The 16,590-nt window shown below is 44.0% G+C and overlaps 1 protein-coding gene across 1 annotated transcript; it reads right to left on the bottom strand.

Annotated features, from left to right (window-relative positions):
• Window positions 1-556: 556 nt before the first annotated feature.
• On the bottom strand, window positions 557-11,361 carry fgf16 (fibroblast growth factor 16). The gene is made up of 3 exons (XM_073057936.1): window positions 10,046-11,361; window positions 8,313-8,416; window positions 557-1,736 (listed from the first exon to the last, which is right to left on the bottom strand). The coding sequence occupies exons 1-3, from the start codon at window positions 10,329-10,331 to the stop codon at window positions 1,491-1,493; spliced, it is 636 nt and encodes a 211-aa protein (XP_072914037.1). The 5' UTR covers window positions 10,332-11,361; the 3' UTR covers window positions 557-1,490.
• Window positions 11,362-16,590: the final 5,229 nt, after the last annotated feature.

The raw sequence follows: 16,590 nt of genomic DNA, 5'->3' as shown, positions 1-16,590 counted from the left end.
AAGCTAAATCAGGGGATTTTATTCTCCAGAAATTGGCAATTTTTCTACTGATTTGATATTCTGAAATTTGCTTCAATATTTTTATGTGGGCAAATAAAAGAGAGATTTGATAACTTTTAAACAAATATATTCTTAGTTTTTTTGCCTCCGTTTTAACAGGTGCAACTATGTAATCTTCTGGGTGTTTAAAACAAGTAAGTGACATGTCCCAGGCATCTTTGCAGCAGGTCAGGGAGGGTGTTCAGCTTGGGACTTGCTCCTGAAAGCAAAACACATTAAGGAAGCTCTGACATACATGTTGGTATTGAACTTGCCTTTCCAAATGTGGTTACAATTGAATTCTCTCTTACCATCCAATGACAGAAGCTCTGAACCAGAGTTATTTGCAGGGAGGAATTTTACTGTTTGATTCCATTTCAAGAGGTTGTTGTAAACTGTAACACTGAAATGAATCGATGGTCTAACTAATGGTTGAAAAAGTTGATCACTGTATGAGAAAAGGTAAGCTGAGATTTCACTTTGCAGTTTTTACCAGACTTTGAATATACTGTAAAGGAATGAAACCATCTGCATTAAAACTTATTCAAAGACGAGGTAGGTGAGCAATATTCAAATATATTAAAGACCAACATAAAGAGGAGTTGCAAACTGCACACTGAAAATATTCGCATAACAATTGCTACATTAAGAAGTATTCGGGAGAATTTTGTAACAAATTTAATTTTATCAGAAACTTCCGTCATAATAATTTCTATTTATTGGGTGAACAAGTAATGTTAATTGTACAATATACGTTTTTGCTTTAAACAAAGTATTTTTATTGTCAAACTCAACATTCATAGATCTTCATAACTTAAAAAGTGGTCATTTACATTTCAATAGGATCTAATCCTCCCAGATAGCAATCTGATCTATACATTGTCATTAAAAATATAGTCTATGTAATAAATAAATATATAAAATAAATATAATATTGACATTTCTATAAATAGTTTATTGTTGATCTATACAGTGTCCATGGTCAATTTAGGCATTTCAAAGGCTGGGAACCTTATATCCTGTTGGCTCTTCTCTTCCATGTCGCATAGTAAATAACAGCTTTCAGCAGGTTCTCATCCACAGATTCGAAATATATCAACTTTTGATAAATATATAAATTTTAGCTCAAAGCTCCTTTATTTGCAGCAGCGTTTGTCACCACTTAGTGGCCTTTCCAGCGATAAAAGTGTCCATTGTTCTCGAGGCTTTGTTCCTCTCCTCCTCAACCATTATCCAGAAGCAAAAAAAAATTCAGTGGAGAATATAGGTGTGTGAGTATAAAGGAAAATCCTGGAACTGTGCACTTGATAATGGCTTGATAGCATGAGTAGTGGTAATAGACTCAACCAAAGTGGTCGTCTCAAAGTGGCCACGAGGTTGTCGTTGGCACTGCACCCCCGGACAGCTGAAGCCCCCACTTATGTACAACACATGCAAGGCAGTGGAATTTATCAACTATAGTTCAAGAGGTCTCTGTATAAAGTCGGTACTTTTTCAGGGTCCACGGGTCTGGGTAAAAAGTGAGTAAATTTTTGGTGCCGTTTAGTTCTATATCCTTCTCGTGGTGATCCATCTTTATTCAAAGCCACGTAATAATGTCTCCCAGTATCCACGTGTTTATACAAAGTTGATGCATAGGTGTTGTACCAGTTCTCTTCAAACTGCTCCCGGAAAACGCACTCGGGTGTTAACTTTTTCTGTAAGAAACAGATGTCAGTCAGAGGGTATAGTTCATGTACTTTCATTACTATTTAATTCAATCCAAGTTTTTCATTAGCTGAAGCTTAACAAATGAAGGAAGAACCGTTGAAAGTGCCACATCTCGTGAAAAATATTCTTAACAAGTTGGAGACTACATCCTACAATTAGAAATTGGTCCAACCTACAGGACTGTGCAACAGTCTTAGGAACCCTAGCTATATATTGCACAGTACTGCAATAATTTAATGTATTGCACTGTACTGCTGCCACAAAAAAACAAATGTCATGATATGTGTGAGTGATGATAAACCTGATTCCGATACGGGTTTCTATTGTGAACTGAGAGTGGGAAGGGGGCAGGGAGAGGGGAGGGAGCAGAAAGCACCAGAGAGACATTCTGTAATGATCAATAAACCAATTGTTTGAATTGTCTTGCCTGATGTCTCCGGGATGGGTGAGTCTGCACCCGACCACAACCGTGCCCCCACCCCTGGCACTCCTCTCTGTCACCTCTCCCGCACCCCTCCCATTACATTCCACCTTTGGTATTCCAAACATCCTTTGCTCACGCCCGATTTACAACTTGCTCTCTGCTCCTTACATACAGCATAGAAATCTACAAACGTGAGGAAATTTTTGGTGCCGTTTAGTTCTATATCCTTCTCGTGGTGATCCATCTTTATTCAAAGCCACGTAATAATGTCTCCCAGTATCCACGTGTTTATACAAAGTTGATGCGTAGGTGTTGTACCTATATATGCCTAAGACTTTTGCACAGTACTGTCTCTATAGAAAATCCATAATGCCAGCTATTTTATAACAATATTCATTTTAAGTATTTACCTTGTAGGTGGGGGAAGAGAATTAATGGAATCAGAATACAAGGACATCCCTTTAAAATAGAAATAAGGAAGAATTTCTTTTGCTAGAAGATGGTGAATGTGTGGAATTCATTGCTGCAGACGGCTGTGGAGGCCACATCATTGAGTATATTTAAAGCAAAGGTTGATAGGTTATTGATTAGACAGAGTGCCAGAGATTACAGGGAGAAGGCAGGAGAATGGAGTGGAGAGGGAAAATAACTCGGCCAGGATGGAATGGCAGAGCAGGTTCAATGGGCCAAATGGCCTAATTCTGCTCCAGTCCCATGCAATATCTTCAGTATAAAACTATCCACTGACACTCTTCAGTAGCTCACCGTTAATGCCAAATAGCAAACTGATTTAGATATTTTAAAACATTAATACTTCCCAGAAAAAAATGTCAAACTTCGTATCGAACTTCTATCCCCATCATGTTAGAAATCAAGGCTACTTTAAAATATGAAGTCTTTCCCTTCGACAGAATTGGTTGAATGAACATGCAGCCATTGTAAAAGATGATAAATTGCAGGAAATCGATTTTGTCTTATTTATCATTTCAAATGAGACTGATTTGAATGGAAGCATAATTTGTTTGGCTTTCCATCAAGCTCTTGACGGAGAACAAATTTTCAATACTTTTTTTCCAGAAAGTGTAACTTGACCTGGTGAGTCAGGGTCAGAGTCTCATTGAAACATTTATGTTCTGGTTGGCAGTGAGGATCTCGAGTTGGTGGTATCACTTTGAGCCGGGCAAAAGACAAACAGCAACAGTACAATCTGGAGAGAGGGTACCCATGAGCAGCAGCTGAGCAAAAGGAATGGTTCCTGCAAACAGCATTTGCTTTCAAGGTTCATTTGTGTGCAGCAACCAGCTAAACGTGGTAATTAAGTGAGACTAGGATTTGTCGGTATCTTAAGTAAAGGATTAGAGAAAGCAATGGGAGAGATAGGGAATACATTTGATATGGGCACCAAAGTTTATGGGGCGAAGGCAGGAGAATGGGCTTGTGAGGAGTAATAAATCAGTAATGGCAGTACAGGCTTGATGGGCCGAGTGGCCTGATTCTGGGGCGGCACGGCAGCATAGCGGTTTGCATTAACACTTTACAGTGCAGGCGATCCAGGTCCCATGCTGCCTGTAAGGAGTTTGTACGTTCTTCCCGTAACCGCGCGAGTTTCCTCCGGGTGCTCCGGTTTCTTCCCACAGTCCAAAAAGTTGGTAGGTTAATTGAGCATTGTAAATTCCCCCCTGATTAGGCTGGCATTGAACTGGGGACTCAAAGGACGGGAAGGGCCTGTTCTGTGTTGTATCTCAATAACTAATAAGAGAAAGATATTCTCCTCCTTACGTCTTATGGGAAATTGAAAACCAATGCCTGTTTCTACTATATGCATTGCTGATAGAGAAGTATACCTTTAAATCTTCTGGATACTTTATTTTTGCAGTTGGTATTATATAAATTTGAACTCCATGTATTAACTTTGTGTACCCAATAAAAGATATTTATTTATTCTTGTTGGTGTCTATGGACTTTTTAGCATCTACAGGAAAAGAACTGCACAGTTCCATCTGGAGAAACTTGCATTCTTGCACATAGACCAATGTTTTAACCTCTGCAGCAATCTGGATGTGTGTGTACTGTAGTCAGTTTCAAATAGCTCACTAGAGGGAGCACTGAGGGACAGCACAAACACCATATAGAGAGCAAGGACAGAGGGAGCAAAGAACTGGTACAACCAGTTCTGCTCCTTGGAAACAAGTCTTCTTTTAAACAATCGGACTTGTATTAATGGTAGACCCATCTTGTTCTGATGGAAGTGGCAATGTGGGGCCTAGGGGGAGGTAGAAAACTCGTGGGGGGAGGGTAGGACTGACACAAAGCTTTCACATTGTCAGAAACAGCTTTCTTTTATATTAGAAAATCCCTGATGTAAACCTACTTTATGTCCATTTTTAACTGACATTCTTGCAATTTAAATGAGGGAAAGTAGATGGCAGATGCCTTGATATGCTAAGCCATTACTTTGCTAGAGTTGTGGTAAACCACCTGGCTGATAATTGATTCAAGCAGTTAATTTCATGAGATGGTATATTTCATTCTGAATATCAGATTGAACTAAAGAGCCTCACAGATTGTTGAATAACATTACACCTCTTACTATTTGCTCTACATGATTTTAAATCTGTTTTTCTATTGAAGGGAAAAAAATGACAGCGGCTAAATGCATTTTTTTGGGAAATTACTTTATATTTATGCAGGAATGCCATTATTAAAACCCTATTGTTAAAATCAGGTTTACAGAACCACTTGCCACCATTTAAAATCCACTTTTAAGTAAACAGAGATTTCAAATGCTGATTAAACTAGCCCTTTGCAAATGTCATTAAACGTATAATAATGTGCATTAGAGAGAACACGTGTGGGAAACACACTTAATAAAGTCATTTTTCTACCCAACTGCGATTGTTACATCTGATTTGAAAATGTAGGCAATTAATTTTGCACTTCCCACTGAATGTTAGCATGAAAAGACTTTATAGCCAGTTATCCAATTTACAGGCCTTGACCTTATAACTGTCTGCAGCATCACACCCTAGACCCCAGTTCAAGACAACAATCATAGACTGGGGTGGCACAGAAATGGGGTTTTCATCCACCATTTAAATTACTTCATCTGAAAGTACCAATAGCTGATGAGGTCTTCATTGTTGACCCTTCTTTCACTTCAATTTACAGTTCTTTGAGGATGTAAGAAATATCCAGATTGCATTAGGGAAAGTCATTGTTTTAATCTGTAAAACCCTTTAAACCTTTACAATGTACATTTACACTGACAAGAAACTCGCCCAAACTGTATCTTAAAGTTTAAGACTTGTTGGAAGAGCTTTTCGGAGACAAAGTCATGTTCGATTGGAATTTATCATTTTACTTTAATTCTCTGCCTTTTTACTTTCCAAAAATGTTCCCAATGTAGAGTTGTATGACGGTGAATGATTACAAATAAAATAATTCCTGATACTAAATTGTATAAACAAAATGGATCTTTATTTCTGTGTAAACTTTTCTCTGGGCTCACACGGAGTTCTTTCTTTAATTTTATTCCCTGTTTCTGATTTTTCATGGACTCTCTTGATCTCAGACACAGCGCCTTGGAGAAACACCGTTTGAGGTTAAATATAATCTGGAAAGTAATTCTCTTGTCATATTAATTATTGGCAACAGCTATTCAAAACAAGTGCATGCAAACTGTGAGTTAATCTGTCCCTGCTTTGATATTTAATGAGTCACAAAGCTGAAAATCATTAAAGTTACAAACGTTGAGCCTGTATAGAAACCAGAGAAGGGTTCATATGTCGAATTCATTTAAGGATAACTTTGCTTCCTTCCTTTTACCCCAGCTTTGATATCAAAAGACCATCATTACAGGCAGGAAACTGAACAGGTGAACAAGCTCACATAAATGCTGGAGGAAGTCAGTAATTCAGATATCTATGGAGGGGAATAAACAGTTAAAGTTTCAAGCCAGGACCATCAGGTCTTCTGCAGATGCTGGAAATGTTGAGCAACTTCCACTAAAGTGCTGGTGGGACTGGGCAAATCAGGCAACATCTACGGAGGGGAATAAAAGTTGATATTTCGGGGACTGAGTCCTGACGAGGGGTCTCGGCCTGAGACATTGACTGTGAGAAATTCCAGTGTTGGTGTTGAGGTCCCTTTGATGACATCACTCATATACATGTCCTAATTCAATGGAGCCTTCCTGTACTGATCAGCTGCCATGGTTTCTCACATTGAAAAGGTAACTGCCCTTCAAAAGTGGTCCTTTGGCTGTGGAAGTATGGGGTGGCTGAGGATTTCACATATGAAAGAAGTTGCCTTTCATGAGATGCAAACCTATTCCACAGTGACTGTCTTCCTTGACAATGATAACTCATATTCAATACAGAGGTTAATTCCTAAAATGGAGAGAGACTGTATTGTTCTCATTGCTGTAAAGCTGTCTAAAATATCAAACACCAAGCACATTGTCACCTAACACAAGAGAATGCTTTAGCTCGGATTATCATTCTGTCTAACAAAGACCAGAAAATAGCTGTGCGCTGTGTGACCTGATGGGAACTGCCAGGTCTGATGCAGCTTCATTCTCCTGAAATACCATTCCAATTGTTGCTTGATAACAATGCTCGACTTCTAAAAGGAGGAACAAGTCTATACGGCAGCTTCTGATGAATGTTTGTGAGTCAAAGGGTGTTATTCCTTTTAATAGTGGGTTTACTATTAGCACAGGTCTAGACCAGCCAGGAAATATGCTTCAGAACTCTGCTGCTGTGGCAAGATTTCACTATCAGGTGTATCTGCTTAGGGAAAGCTTGTTTCTTAATTACATTCTGCACCACCTCCCTCCCTTTACATTGCAGAAACACCCCAGATAGGTAACCTGCCGGAATAGCCAGTGTAGGAGCATTCAACCAAGGGTTCCATTACACTGGCAGCAATTCAAATAGAAAATCTACAATGTCATTTCTGTAAGTCACAATCACACCAGTTCTGGCTAAAACGGCGGTCCTCACCATTATCAATAGGATCCTGCACATACCCATTATAATAATTTTCCATTGCCCCACTGGAAATCCACAGGGTTATTAAACATCATCAAGTGCTCATCATCCACTCTATAAGTCCATGTTCGGGCTCCCTTTTCCTGCTGCGTGGGTTCAATTCTGCCCTCTGGTATTATCGGTGTGTGGCTTGCCCGTTTTCCTCTCGTGTTCCTTACTTCCCATGTCCCAGGGGCGTGCTGAGAGTGGTAATATGTCCTCTAGAGTGTGAGTGAGAGGTGGGGTGGGGTAAGTGAGAACAATTGATGGGCGAGGGGGGTAGAAAGCACAGTTAATGGGGAAATAAGCCGGTGAATAGGAATGCTCTGATACTCAGTGGGTCAAATACTTCCTCCTATGTCATGAGAAACGTAAGATAAAGGCATCATTATCCTAAAGGCAGAACGCTGTGGTACTGCTGGATTGTCAAGGGAAAAATCATCGGCTGCGCTGATAGATAGGGAAGATTGATTTGGGCTGTACTGCTATGAATCTAGATGTTTTCAGGGAAGGAAAGCTCGTGTCTCAGTTCAGGGCAGAGATGTTAACTCTGATAACTGAGGAAGACGGGACACCACCGCTTACATGGGAAACTTAGACCGGTCTCGTCTTTGACACCTGCGCGCTATTAATTAATAAAATACAAGATAAACTGGAGTTAAAACGACCAGAGAGGAACCGCGGATGAGGGGAAAAGATGATGCAAATTCAGAACTGAAAAGGCTGGAAAATATTTCCTGTCAAGGAGTTTATTTCCAGACTGATTGTGAAAGATTGCTACTGGAATAGGGCGGTTGAGACTGTGAATCGGGAGAAAAGCACCCTAGGATTTGCTAAGAAGGTGATGTGCGCGTGGGGAGAGGGGTGGGGGAAATGAACCCATTTCTGTACAACAATACCAAGGTGATATTGTGTCACCAGTGATCTCACCCTCATCCCTTTCCAGTTCAGATCTACAAAGCATACCCCTCCCCCACTACATCATTGAAAGTCTGGCAGTAATTATCTTTATCCCAAGTTCCCAGTGTGAAGTTTGGTCCAAGTGCATTACGCATTACATCTTTGCTTGGCACGTGTGCTTAAATGTGTGGAAAAGATGTCGGACTTACCGACCCGTAGAGTTCGCCTCTGTAGTTCATCCCCAGATAGAGCCCCGAGTCCACGCCGCGGATACTGACCAGTCCCACCGCCAGGCTGATGAATTCCAGGATCCCTGAGCAACACAGCAGAAACGGGGCGGGGGGGCGGTCAGTGAATTACGGCCACAGAACCACGAGGGAGCGCCGCCCGAGGGGACCGATCAAAGGAAAATCACAGTGAAGTCGGCGCCCCCCCCCCCACCCCGGGGCTCCGAGTGTGCCGGGGTGACCACATCCACCGCGTAAACTGCCCACCTGCAGACTCAGGAAGCCAGTCACCCTACAGGCCATAGAACCTCAGTCATGCCCCGACCCAGCTGACTCTCTCCGGAGAAGGTGGACTCACCCCACCGATACTGAAAGCTTTTACCATTCTGAACTTAGAAAGTAGCCCCTGGTTTTCCTTTCAAACTATCGCTAAACAGTTAACAAAACTATCAGCGATTTTTCACAAAATCATGTCTAACTGCGGTGTCTGGCTCTTGAATCTGGTTCTAATCATGAAACCTTCCACCCGTTCGGCTTTCCACTTGTACTTGTCTGACTGGCCTTAAACCAAGGTAATGAGCGCCGGGAAAGGCTTCGTAATCAGCCTCCTTGCCTCTGAGAAAAGAGCCTTTAAGAATCTCTGCCCATGTTTAATTGGGACGGCGGGTGATTTGTCTGCGATGATTTACGGGCCAGTTTGGGCGCTGCTGGGTCCGGGCGGTTCTGCGCCTTGAACCACAGTCGCATTTCTATGGGGATGAAAGACACCTGTCGAAACTTTTGGAAGAAGTGGGAGAGAATGGCTAGGGGTGGTGGTGGCGTGGGGGTTGCGAGCAGAGTATGCTAACCAACGTGAGCTCAGGACAGGAGGCGCAATCTTCTGTGCCCGGGGTGTGACGAGTGCATTCACCCCGTGACTTGGCATTGGACTCCCCACTTCCAACCCGCCCGACCTTCCCCTCCAATCTGACCCAGTTCAGTAACACAACTAGCCATAGATCGTGCCTCTGTGTCCGCCTAACTCCCTCCCTCTGCCCCCTACTCTGTCGGAGTGGCGTGTCATCTTTGCCTGATTATGTTCGACCCTGACCCCTTGCTGTCTCCCCACACCGGCTGTGAGTTTCGACTCAATTTATCTCGCTGGGTATGCCTCTCTCTCTCTCTCCCCTTTTCCCTCTCCCTCTCCCTTTCTTGCTCTCCCTCCCTGTTTCGGTGCTCTCTTCCTACACCACTCGAAAAAGGCGACACGAATTCCCTCTTATCCACACAGTTGGACAGGACTCTGTGCTACATCGAATGCAGAGTCCAAATCGTTCCAGCCTTTTCAGAAACTGCAGCGTTAAAACCCCGTGAGAGAGAGAGAGAGAGAGAGAGGGAGAGGGAGAGAGAGAGAGAGAGAGAGAGACACACACACACACCCCGAGGCTTTAGGAATATTCCCGAGCACCGCCGTTGGACCGTGCCTCAGATAGCGCGGAGGCGACTGCACTCGTGAAACGCGAATTGTTCAACCCGGGAACGACTGGCCCCCGGCGCCTCGCCAACCCAGGTGAATTCCACCTTGGTGACAAGTCGGAGCGAGCGCGACCGAGTTCTCCCCTCCTAATCCCAAACGCGTCCGTGTGCGAAGGTGTTTCGAGACACCAGTTGCTAGAGAAAGAGAGAGACGGGGAGCGAGAGAGATGGGGGTTGCCCCCGTTGCTGCTGCAGCTTACCGAACCGGCTGTGATCTTGCCGGGTGCCGTGCACGGTTCCGTTTGGGAAGATTTCCAAGTGGAAGCCCGTTCTGCAGTAGAGCTGTCTCCGCCTGAGAATTCCCTTCAGGTGGGCGAAGTCGGTGGGTGACCCCCGCTGGAGCCTGCCTTCGATCTGCCCGAGCCTTTCGTTCAGGAACCCGGGGGAATCGGCCTGGGCTAGCAGCGGCATATTCCCAAGAGAAACGGCGTGTATGTCTACGTCCACGGCTCCCAGATAGCTGCCGACCTCGGCCATCAGAATCATGGGGCGGCCGGGCCAAGGGGCGATCAATTAGAGCCGCGATCACTTTTTATTAACCAGCTCGCTGATACGGAAAGTCTCCCAATGCAGCCCCCTCGTGTATAATAACAGGCGAGACGACTTTGTTTTGACTGCACTGTTTATAGGGATCCCGGCGCATTAATCTCCGCTTAAATTTCATAACTGAAGTCCAGGGGAATCAGATGAAAGCAGCTGTTTATATACATCCTCGCACATTGACAGATTCGATATTTAAATAAGCCCCGCCTGGGATCCCCACGGCTAATGGTCTCTGAGATTCATTGGGTTCGAACTGCGAGACCTTCAACCCATTGTTAACTGCGTAATACACAGACACACACACACACACACACTACACCCCCCACACCACCTCAGACTCAACACTTATACAGAACACCCCCATACACAGACCCCGCATATATATACACAACACTACGCCACACACAGATACACGAGCACGGTCCAAATACTCGTCTGCAGATATAATACAGACATACACAGATACGTGTGTGCCTGGTAACCCGCGCAAATATACACACCACTTACACACTCAGCTACAACATATTTAAACACACCACCCCACACAATATCCTAATTAATCAGCTCACGCACAAAGCAACCCCCACACCCCAGGATACAGGCAGAGGCAGACTATCACAACGCCCTCAAGTATACAGTGACATACCAATACTCCCCACAGACAACCCAGCACCTGCAGGCATGCACATTATGACACCCAAAACACTATGATGGATAAACAATACCCTCAGACACACCAACGCCCCAAAGCAGGAAGACCAACATCCCGAAAAAAGAGATAGGGACACTGCGCCCAACACTCAAACGCAATGACAGGCACACCGGTACACCCCGACGCACAGGCGAATACCCCATAAACGCTCAAACACACGCTCACCAATCACAAATAATTTACAGACAAACCCCAATCACACACATATACAGATAGACCCCAATCTCTCTCTCTCTCACACACACACACACACACGCACACACTTACAGACCTCAATCACACATACACACACAAAAGAAAATCTACAAAATCCACTGGTGCATGGCAGCTCTTGGCAACGCGGACTCCTACACACGTCTGATGAACTCATCCAACTCTCCCTGCTACTTACAAAAACACTCTAGGTTCTAATAAGTTGTCGCAAATCAAGCTGCCAACGTGGCTCGTTAGATTTTTTTTATCATCTCAGTCCGTTTCATCGCTGAGAGAGATTGAGAAGGGAAGAGGTTGTTTTATTTTCCACGGGGGTTAATGGTTTATCAAAAGCTTTTGAGTTTCTTGCTAGAACCGGAGGCAGGGACAAGGGGCTTCGAGGGAAGCATCTCCCCACCTTGTGGGTCAGGTGCTTTTCGCGGTCACAGATCCCCTCGACCGCCCCTCCCCCCTCCGGCTGCTTGGTCTGCGATGAACTGCGCCGGGACCGAGCTCGGCTCATCACCACTCAGCACCTGGGGCTGCCAGGGCAGATCGCCTCCGGTCTTCGACACGGCGCTGTGCAGAGGAGTCCAGGTACTAACTACAGTAAAGGTGCCTCCGTCCCACCAGCTCGATAGAAGTCGCTGTTGATCACATTCCCCTCAGCTGAGTTGCAGGCTGCATGTTGAATTTCTCCTGCTAAAACTAAGCAGAAAACGAGAGGCACTTGTTCATAACAAGAACCCCTCCCCCAACACACACACACACACACACACACACACACACACATATACACATTTTTGTACTTAACACACATTAAGCAATTTCACAACTGTAGGCCCTTACGCGGAGACGCTTTTAATAATGAATAAATCCGGGAAAATTATCACGCAGAAAAAAGACAATTATTTCCAAAAAGATAAAAGTTGCCACAAGTTTTTGTGCAGGTTTGGCCATGCAGTGGTGTGTTTGTAAATAGAAACTCGGTGTAGTCTTTAAAATGAGAGGTCTGCTTCATTTACCTATACTATGGGTTTTGCCTCAGTGCAAAGTGCTTTCAATTCGGCAGTAATTCAGGTGCAAGGAAGGCTCTAAGCCTCTGCATGGAAAAGGTCTGGCCAATTGTTGATAGCCCATTGTTCTATCGACTGTATAAGCCACCCGTCATATAGGAGCAGAGGTTAGGGGAGACCCACGGAAATCTGAAACAATAATTATTTGGTGGATAGCCTCTCGTTCCACTAGCTTAAAGTTGCTATGTTTTATCTGAATGACCGAAAATTAAAACAAATGACAAAAAAAAAGCTGCTGTTGAGGAAGAAAATGATCATCATTTGGAGTGGTTTACTAGGTATGACAGGGAAGACCAGTCCCCCTTGACTTGCTCAGAGTTGGACAGTGTGAGGCAGGTCGCTGGTTTTGGTCCCCACTCCGGGGGAATATGATAGTGTAAAAATTACTCAAAGTTCTACACTACTGACCCAGAGCTGTGTTGGGGTGTCCATTAGAACAGTGGAAGTTGAACTCGGTAAAATCCAGAATGAAACAAAATCTAGCCTCTGTAATGATAACCACAAATTGCCAGCTAGTTATAAAATCCTATCCTAGTTCAGGAAATATGTGACTGCAGACCCAGCCAACTGCTTCCTCAGTTAAGGGGCATTTTATAAATTTCAAAAATATATTCTATTCATAAAAATAGATATACAAGCAATACAAAGCATTGCCTCTCTTCACTTTCGGTGGCACCCTGTCTATATCAGATTAAGAACCAGCTTTAATACAACTGTCTTTTTACCTCATCAAATGTATTGTTTTGCAGCAGCAGTACAGTGTAAAGGCATAAAATAATTTAAAATATAAAATAAATAAATAGTGCAGAATAACAGAATACTGAGGTGATGTTTATGGGTTCATGGGCAATTCAGAAATCTGATGGCAGAGGGGGAGTATGTAGAACAGTACAGTGGAGAATGGGCTCTGTAGTCCATGGTATTGGTTGACTTTTGAACCTACACAACTGTTTACTCAATGTCAGCAAGACCAAGGAACTGATGATTGACTTGAGGAGGGGGGAAACCAGAGGTCCATGAGCCAGTCCTCATCGGAGGATCAGAGGTGGAGAGGGTCAGCAACTTTAAATTCCTCAGTTTTATCGTTTCAGAGGACCTGTCCTGGGCCCAGCTCGTAAGTGCAATTACGAAGAAAGCACAACAGCACCTCTACTTCCTTATGAGTTTGTGAAGATTAGGCATGGCGTGCAAAACTATGAGAAACTTCTATGGTTGTGTGGTGCAGAGTATATTGACTGGCTGCATTACAGCCTGGTATGGAAATACCAATGCCCTTGAACGGAAACTGCTACAAAATGTTGTGGATATGGCCCAGTCCATCACTGGTAAAGCCTTCCCCACCACTGAGCATATTGACGAAGCATTGTCGCAGGAAAGCAGCATCTGTTGCAGGGAACCCCACTACCCAGGTTATGCTCTCTTCTCACTGATACCATCAGGAAGAAGGTACAGGAGCCTCAGGACTCACACCACCAGGTTCAGGAACAGTTATTACCCCTCAACCATCTGGCTCGTGAACCAAAGGGTTTTAATTCACTAAACTCACTTGCCCCTTCATTGAAATGTTCCCACAACTAATAGACTCACTTTCAAGGACTCTTCATCTCATGTTCTCAATATTTATTGCTTGTTTATTTATTTTTATAATTTCTTAATTTTTGCACTTGGCCAGTCTTTTGTCTTTTGCACACTGGTTGAACGCCCGAGTTGATGTGATCTTTCACTGATTCTGTTATGGTTATTATTTTATTATGGATTTATTAAGTATGCCTGCAAAAATGAATTTCAGGCTTGGAGATGATGACATATATGTGCTTTGGTAATAAATTTACCTTGAACTATGAACTTCTGAACTTTACTCAACAATCATTCTGACCCTCCCCTCCCACATAACCCAGAACCCCTCCATTTTTCTTTCATACATGTGTGTAAGGAGTTCCTGAATTGTCGAGTGTGAGTCTTTACGTTCCTGCATCTCCTCCTTGATGGTGGTAATGAGGAGAAGGCATGGCCCAGATATTGAGATCTCTTAGTGATGGATGGTGTCTTCTTGAGGCACTGCTTCTTGAAGGTGTCCTCAGTGGTGAGGAGTGTTCTGCCCATGATGGAGGGGCTGAAATAACAATCCACTGCAGCCTCTTTCGACCCAGTGCATTGCTGCCTGCTTATCAGGCCGTGCTGCAACCATTCAGAAAGCTCTCCATCGTTCATCTATGGAAATTTGCAGCATTCCTTGATGACATACCAGATCTTCTCAAACTCTTAATTAAGTGGAGCCGCAGTCATACCTTCTTCGTGACTGGTGGCACGGATATTCTTGGGGGTGCATGGTAGTGTTTTCCTCCAGGTGCTCCGGTTTCTTCCCATATCCCAAATTAATTGGTTATATGAGTGTAATTGGGCAGTGCAAGAAGTACTGTATCTCTAAATAGTTGCTCAATGTGCTGGGTCCAGAACAGAACCTCTGAGATGTTGAACCCTTGGATCTTAAGTACTCTCACCCTTTCCACTGTTGACCACTCAGTAATGACTGGTGAATGTTCTCCTGACTTCCCTTCCTGAGTCCACAATCTATTCATTGGTCTTGCTGACTTTGAGTGCGAGGTTGTCTAGACACCACTCAACCTGCCGATCTTTCTCACTCCTCTACACCTCGTTGTTGCTGTCTGATATTTTACCTGCAATGGTGCTCTCATCAATGAATTTATGTGGTTCCCAATCTTCTTTTATGCCATGGACCCCTACCATTAACCGAGGGGTCCGTGGACCCTAGGTTGGAGCCCCTGTTATAGATGATGATTGAGCTATGCGCAGCCATACAGAAAGCAGAGCAGTGGGCTAACATGCATCCTTGAGCTGTGCCTGTGTTGAATATCAGTGAGGAGGAGATGTTAGGACTGAGGTCCCCCATGAGAAGGTCACGGATCTAGTTACAGAGGCCCAGAATTTGAAGCTTGGTGATTAATACTGACGGGATGATAGGCTTGAATGCCAAGCTGTAACCAAAAAACTGTAGACTTACTTACGTTTTGCTGTTGTCTGGGTGCTCCACCATAGAGCCAGTGAGGTTGTTGAACTGAAGACCTATTGTGACAATAGGCAATTAGCAGTCGGTCAGGTCCTTGCTCAGGGAAGAGTTAATTCTCGTCATTATCAACCTCTCAAAGCACTTCATTACATTAGGTGTTAGTGTTACTGGTCAATAGACATCGAGGCAGCCCACCCTGCTCCTCTTGAGTACCAGTATGACTACTGCCCTTTTGAAGCAGGTGGGGACCTTACACCACAGCAGTGTGAGATTGAAGATGTCCTCAAACAGTACTGTAAGCTGGTCATCATATAATCATGTTATTGGCTCCATACATTTGTAGTTGTAGTACATTCTGTGTACAGGGCACCACTGGTACTCATATGAATTCATTGGATCCAGCTGCTTGAGGTCCACCTCAGAATGCAGTCATTCCCCATAAAAACTTCGCACTGTCTGTACCAAGCTTCAGTGAGTCCCTCAGGGAACAGCCTTGGAATAGAAGGTTGTCTCTTTAGGACAGAAGTGAGGAGGAATTTCTTTAGCCAGATGGCGATTAATATGTGGAATTCATTCACAGACAGCTATGGAGACCAAGTCATTGAGTACACTTAATGTGGAGTTTGAGAGGTTCTTGATTAGTCAGGGCATCAAAGGTTACTGGGAGAAAGCAGGGAAATGGGATTGAGAGGGAAAGTAAATCAGCTGTAGTTCTTCTCCTATGCCTTGTGGTTCGTAGCTCATTATCCTGTATCGTGGAAAGTGCCAGGAGGCAGTGTTCTCTTATGGACTGGAAAGCAAACAAATTTTGGGAAGAGTAAAATGTTTGTTTCACTGAGTTAATGGTCTTTTCGCAGAAATTAATGCTTGCCTTGGTATGTGTCCCTAAGAACAGCCCACAGATTGGGGAGTTCCCTGTTATGCAGCTGTTGGAATCTCAACAAGGACCCTTCCAACTTTCTTTGCAAATGCGCAGTCCACAGCCATGATCATCTCATTCTCATTGCGGCCACCTTGAGGGGCAGCGTGTGCTGTGGGTGATACAGTGACGGTGCAGCAAGGAGCCGAGGGGCAGGGCCGGTCTTGGTGCTTGCTGGTGAGTTCTGGCAGTAATGCATTCTGCCAATGGTTTGGACAGTCTGTTCAGGAAACCATTCTCATGTGTTTCTCCCACAAGTCCAGCAAAAGTGGTGG

The sequence above is a fragment of the Hemitrygon akajei genome, chromosome 10 (genome assembly GCF_048418815.1).
Source record: "Hemitrygon akajei chromosome 10, sHemAka1.3, whole genome shotgun sequence".
Classification (NCBI taxonomy): Eukaryota; Metazoa; Chordata; class Chondrichthyes; order Myliobatiformes; family Dasyatidae; genus Hemitrygon; species Hemitrygon akajei.
The sequence above is the reverse complement of the archived record's forward strand: the minus strand, read 5'-3'. Positions and strand labels throughout refer to the sequence as shown.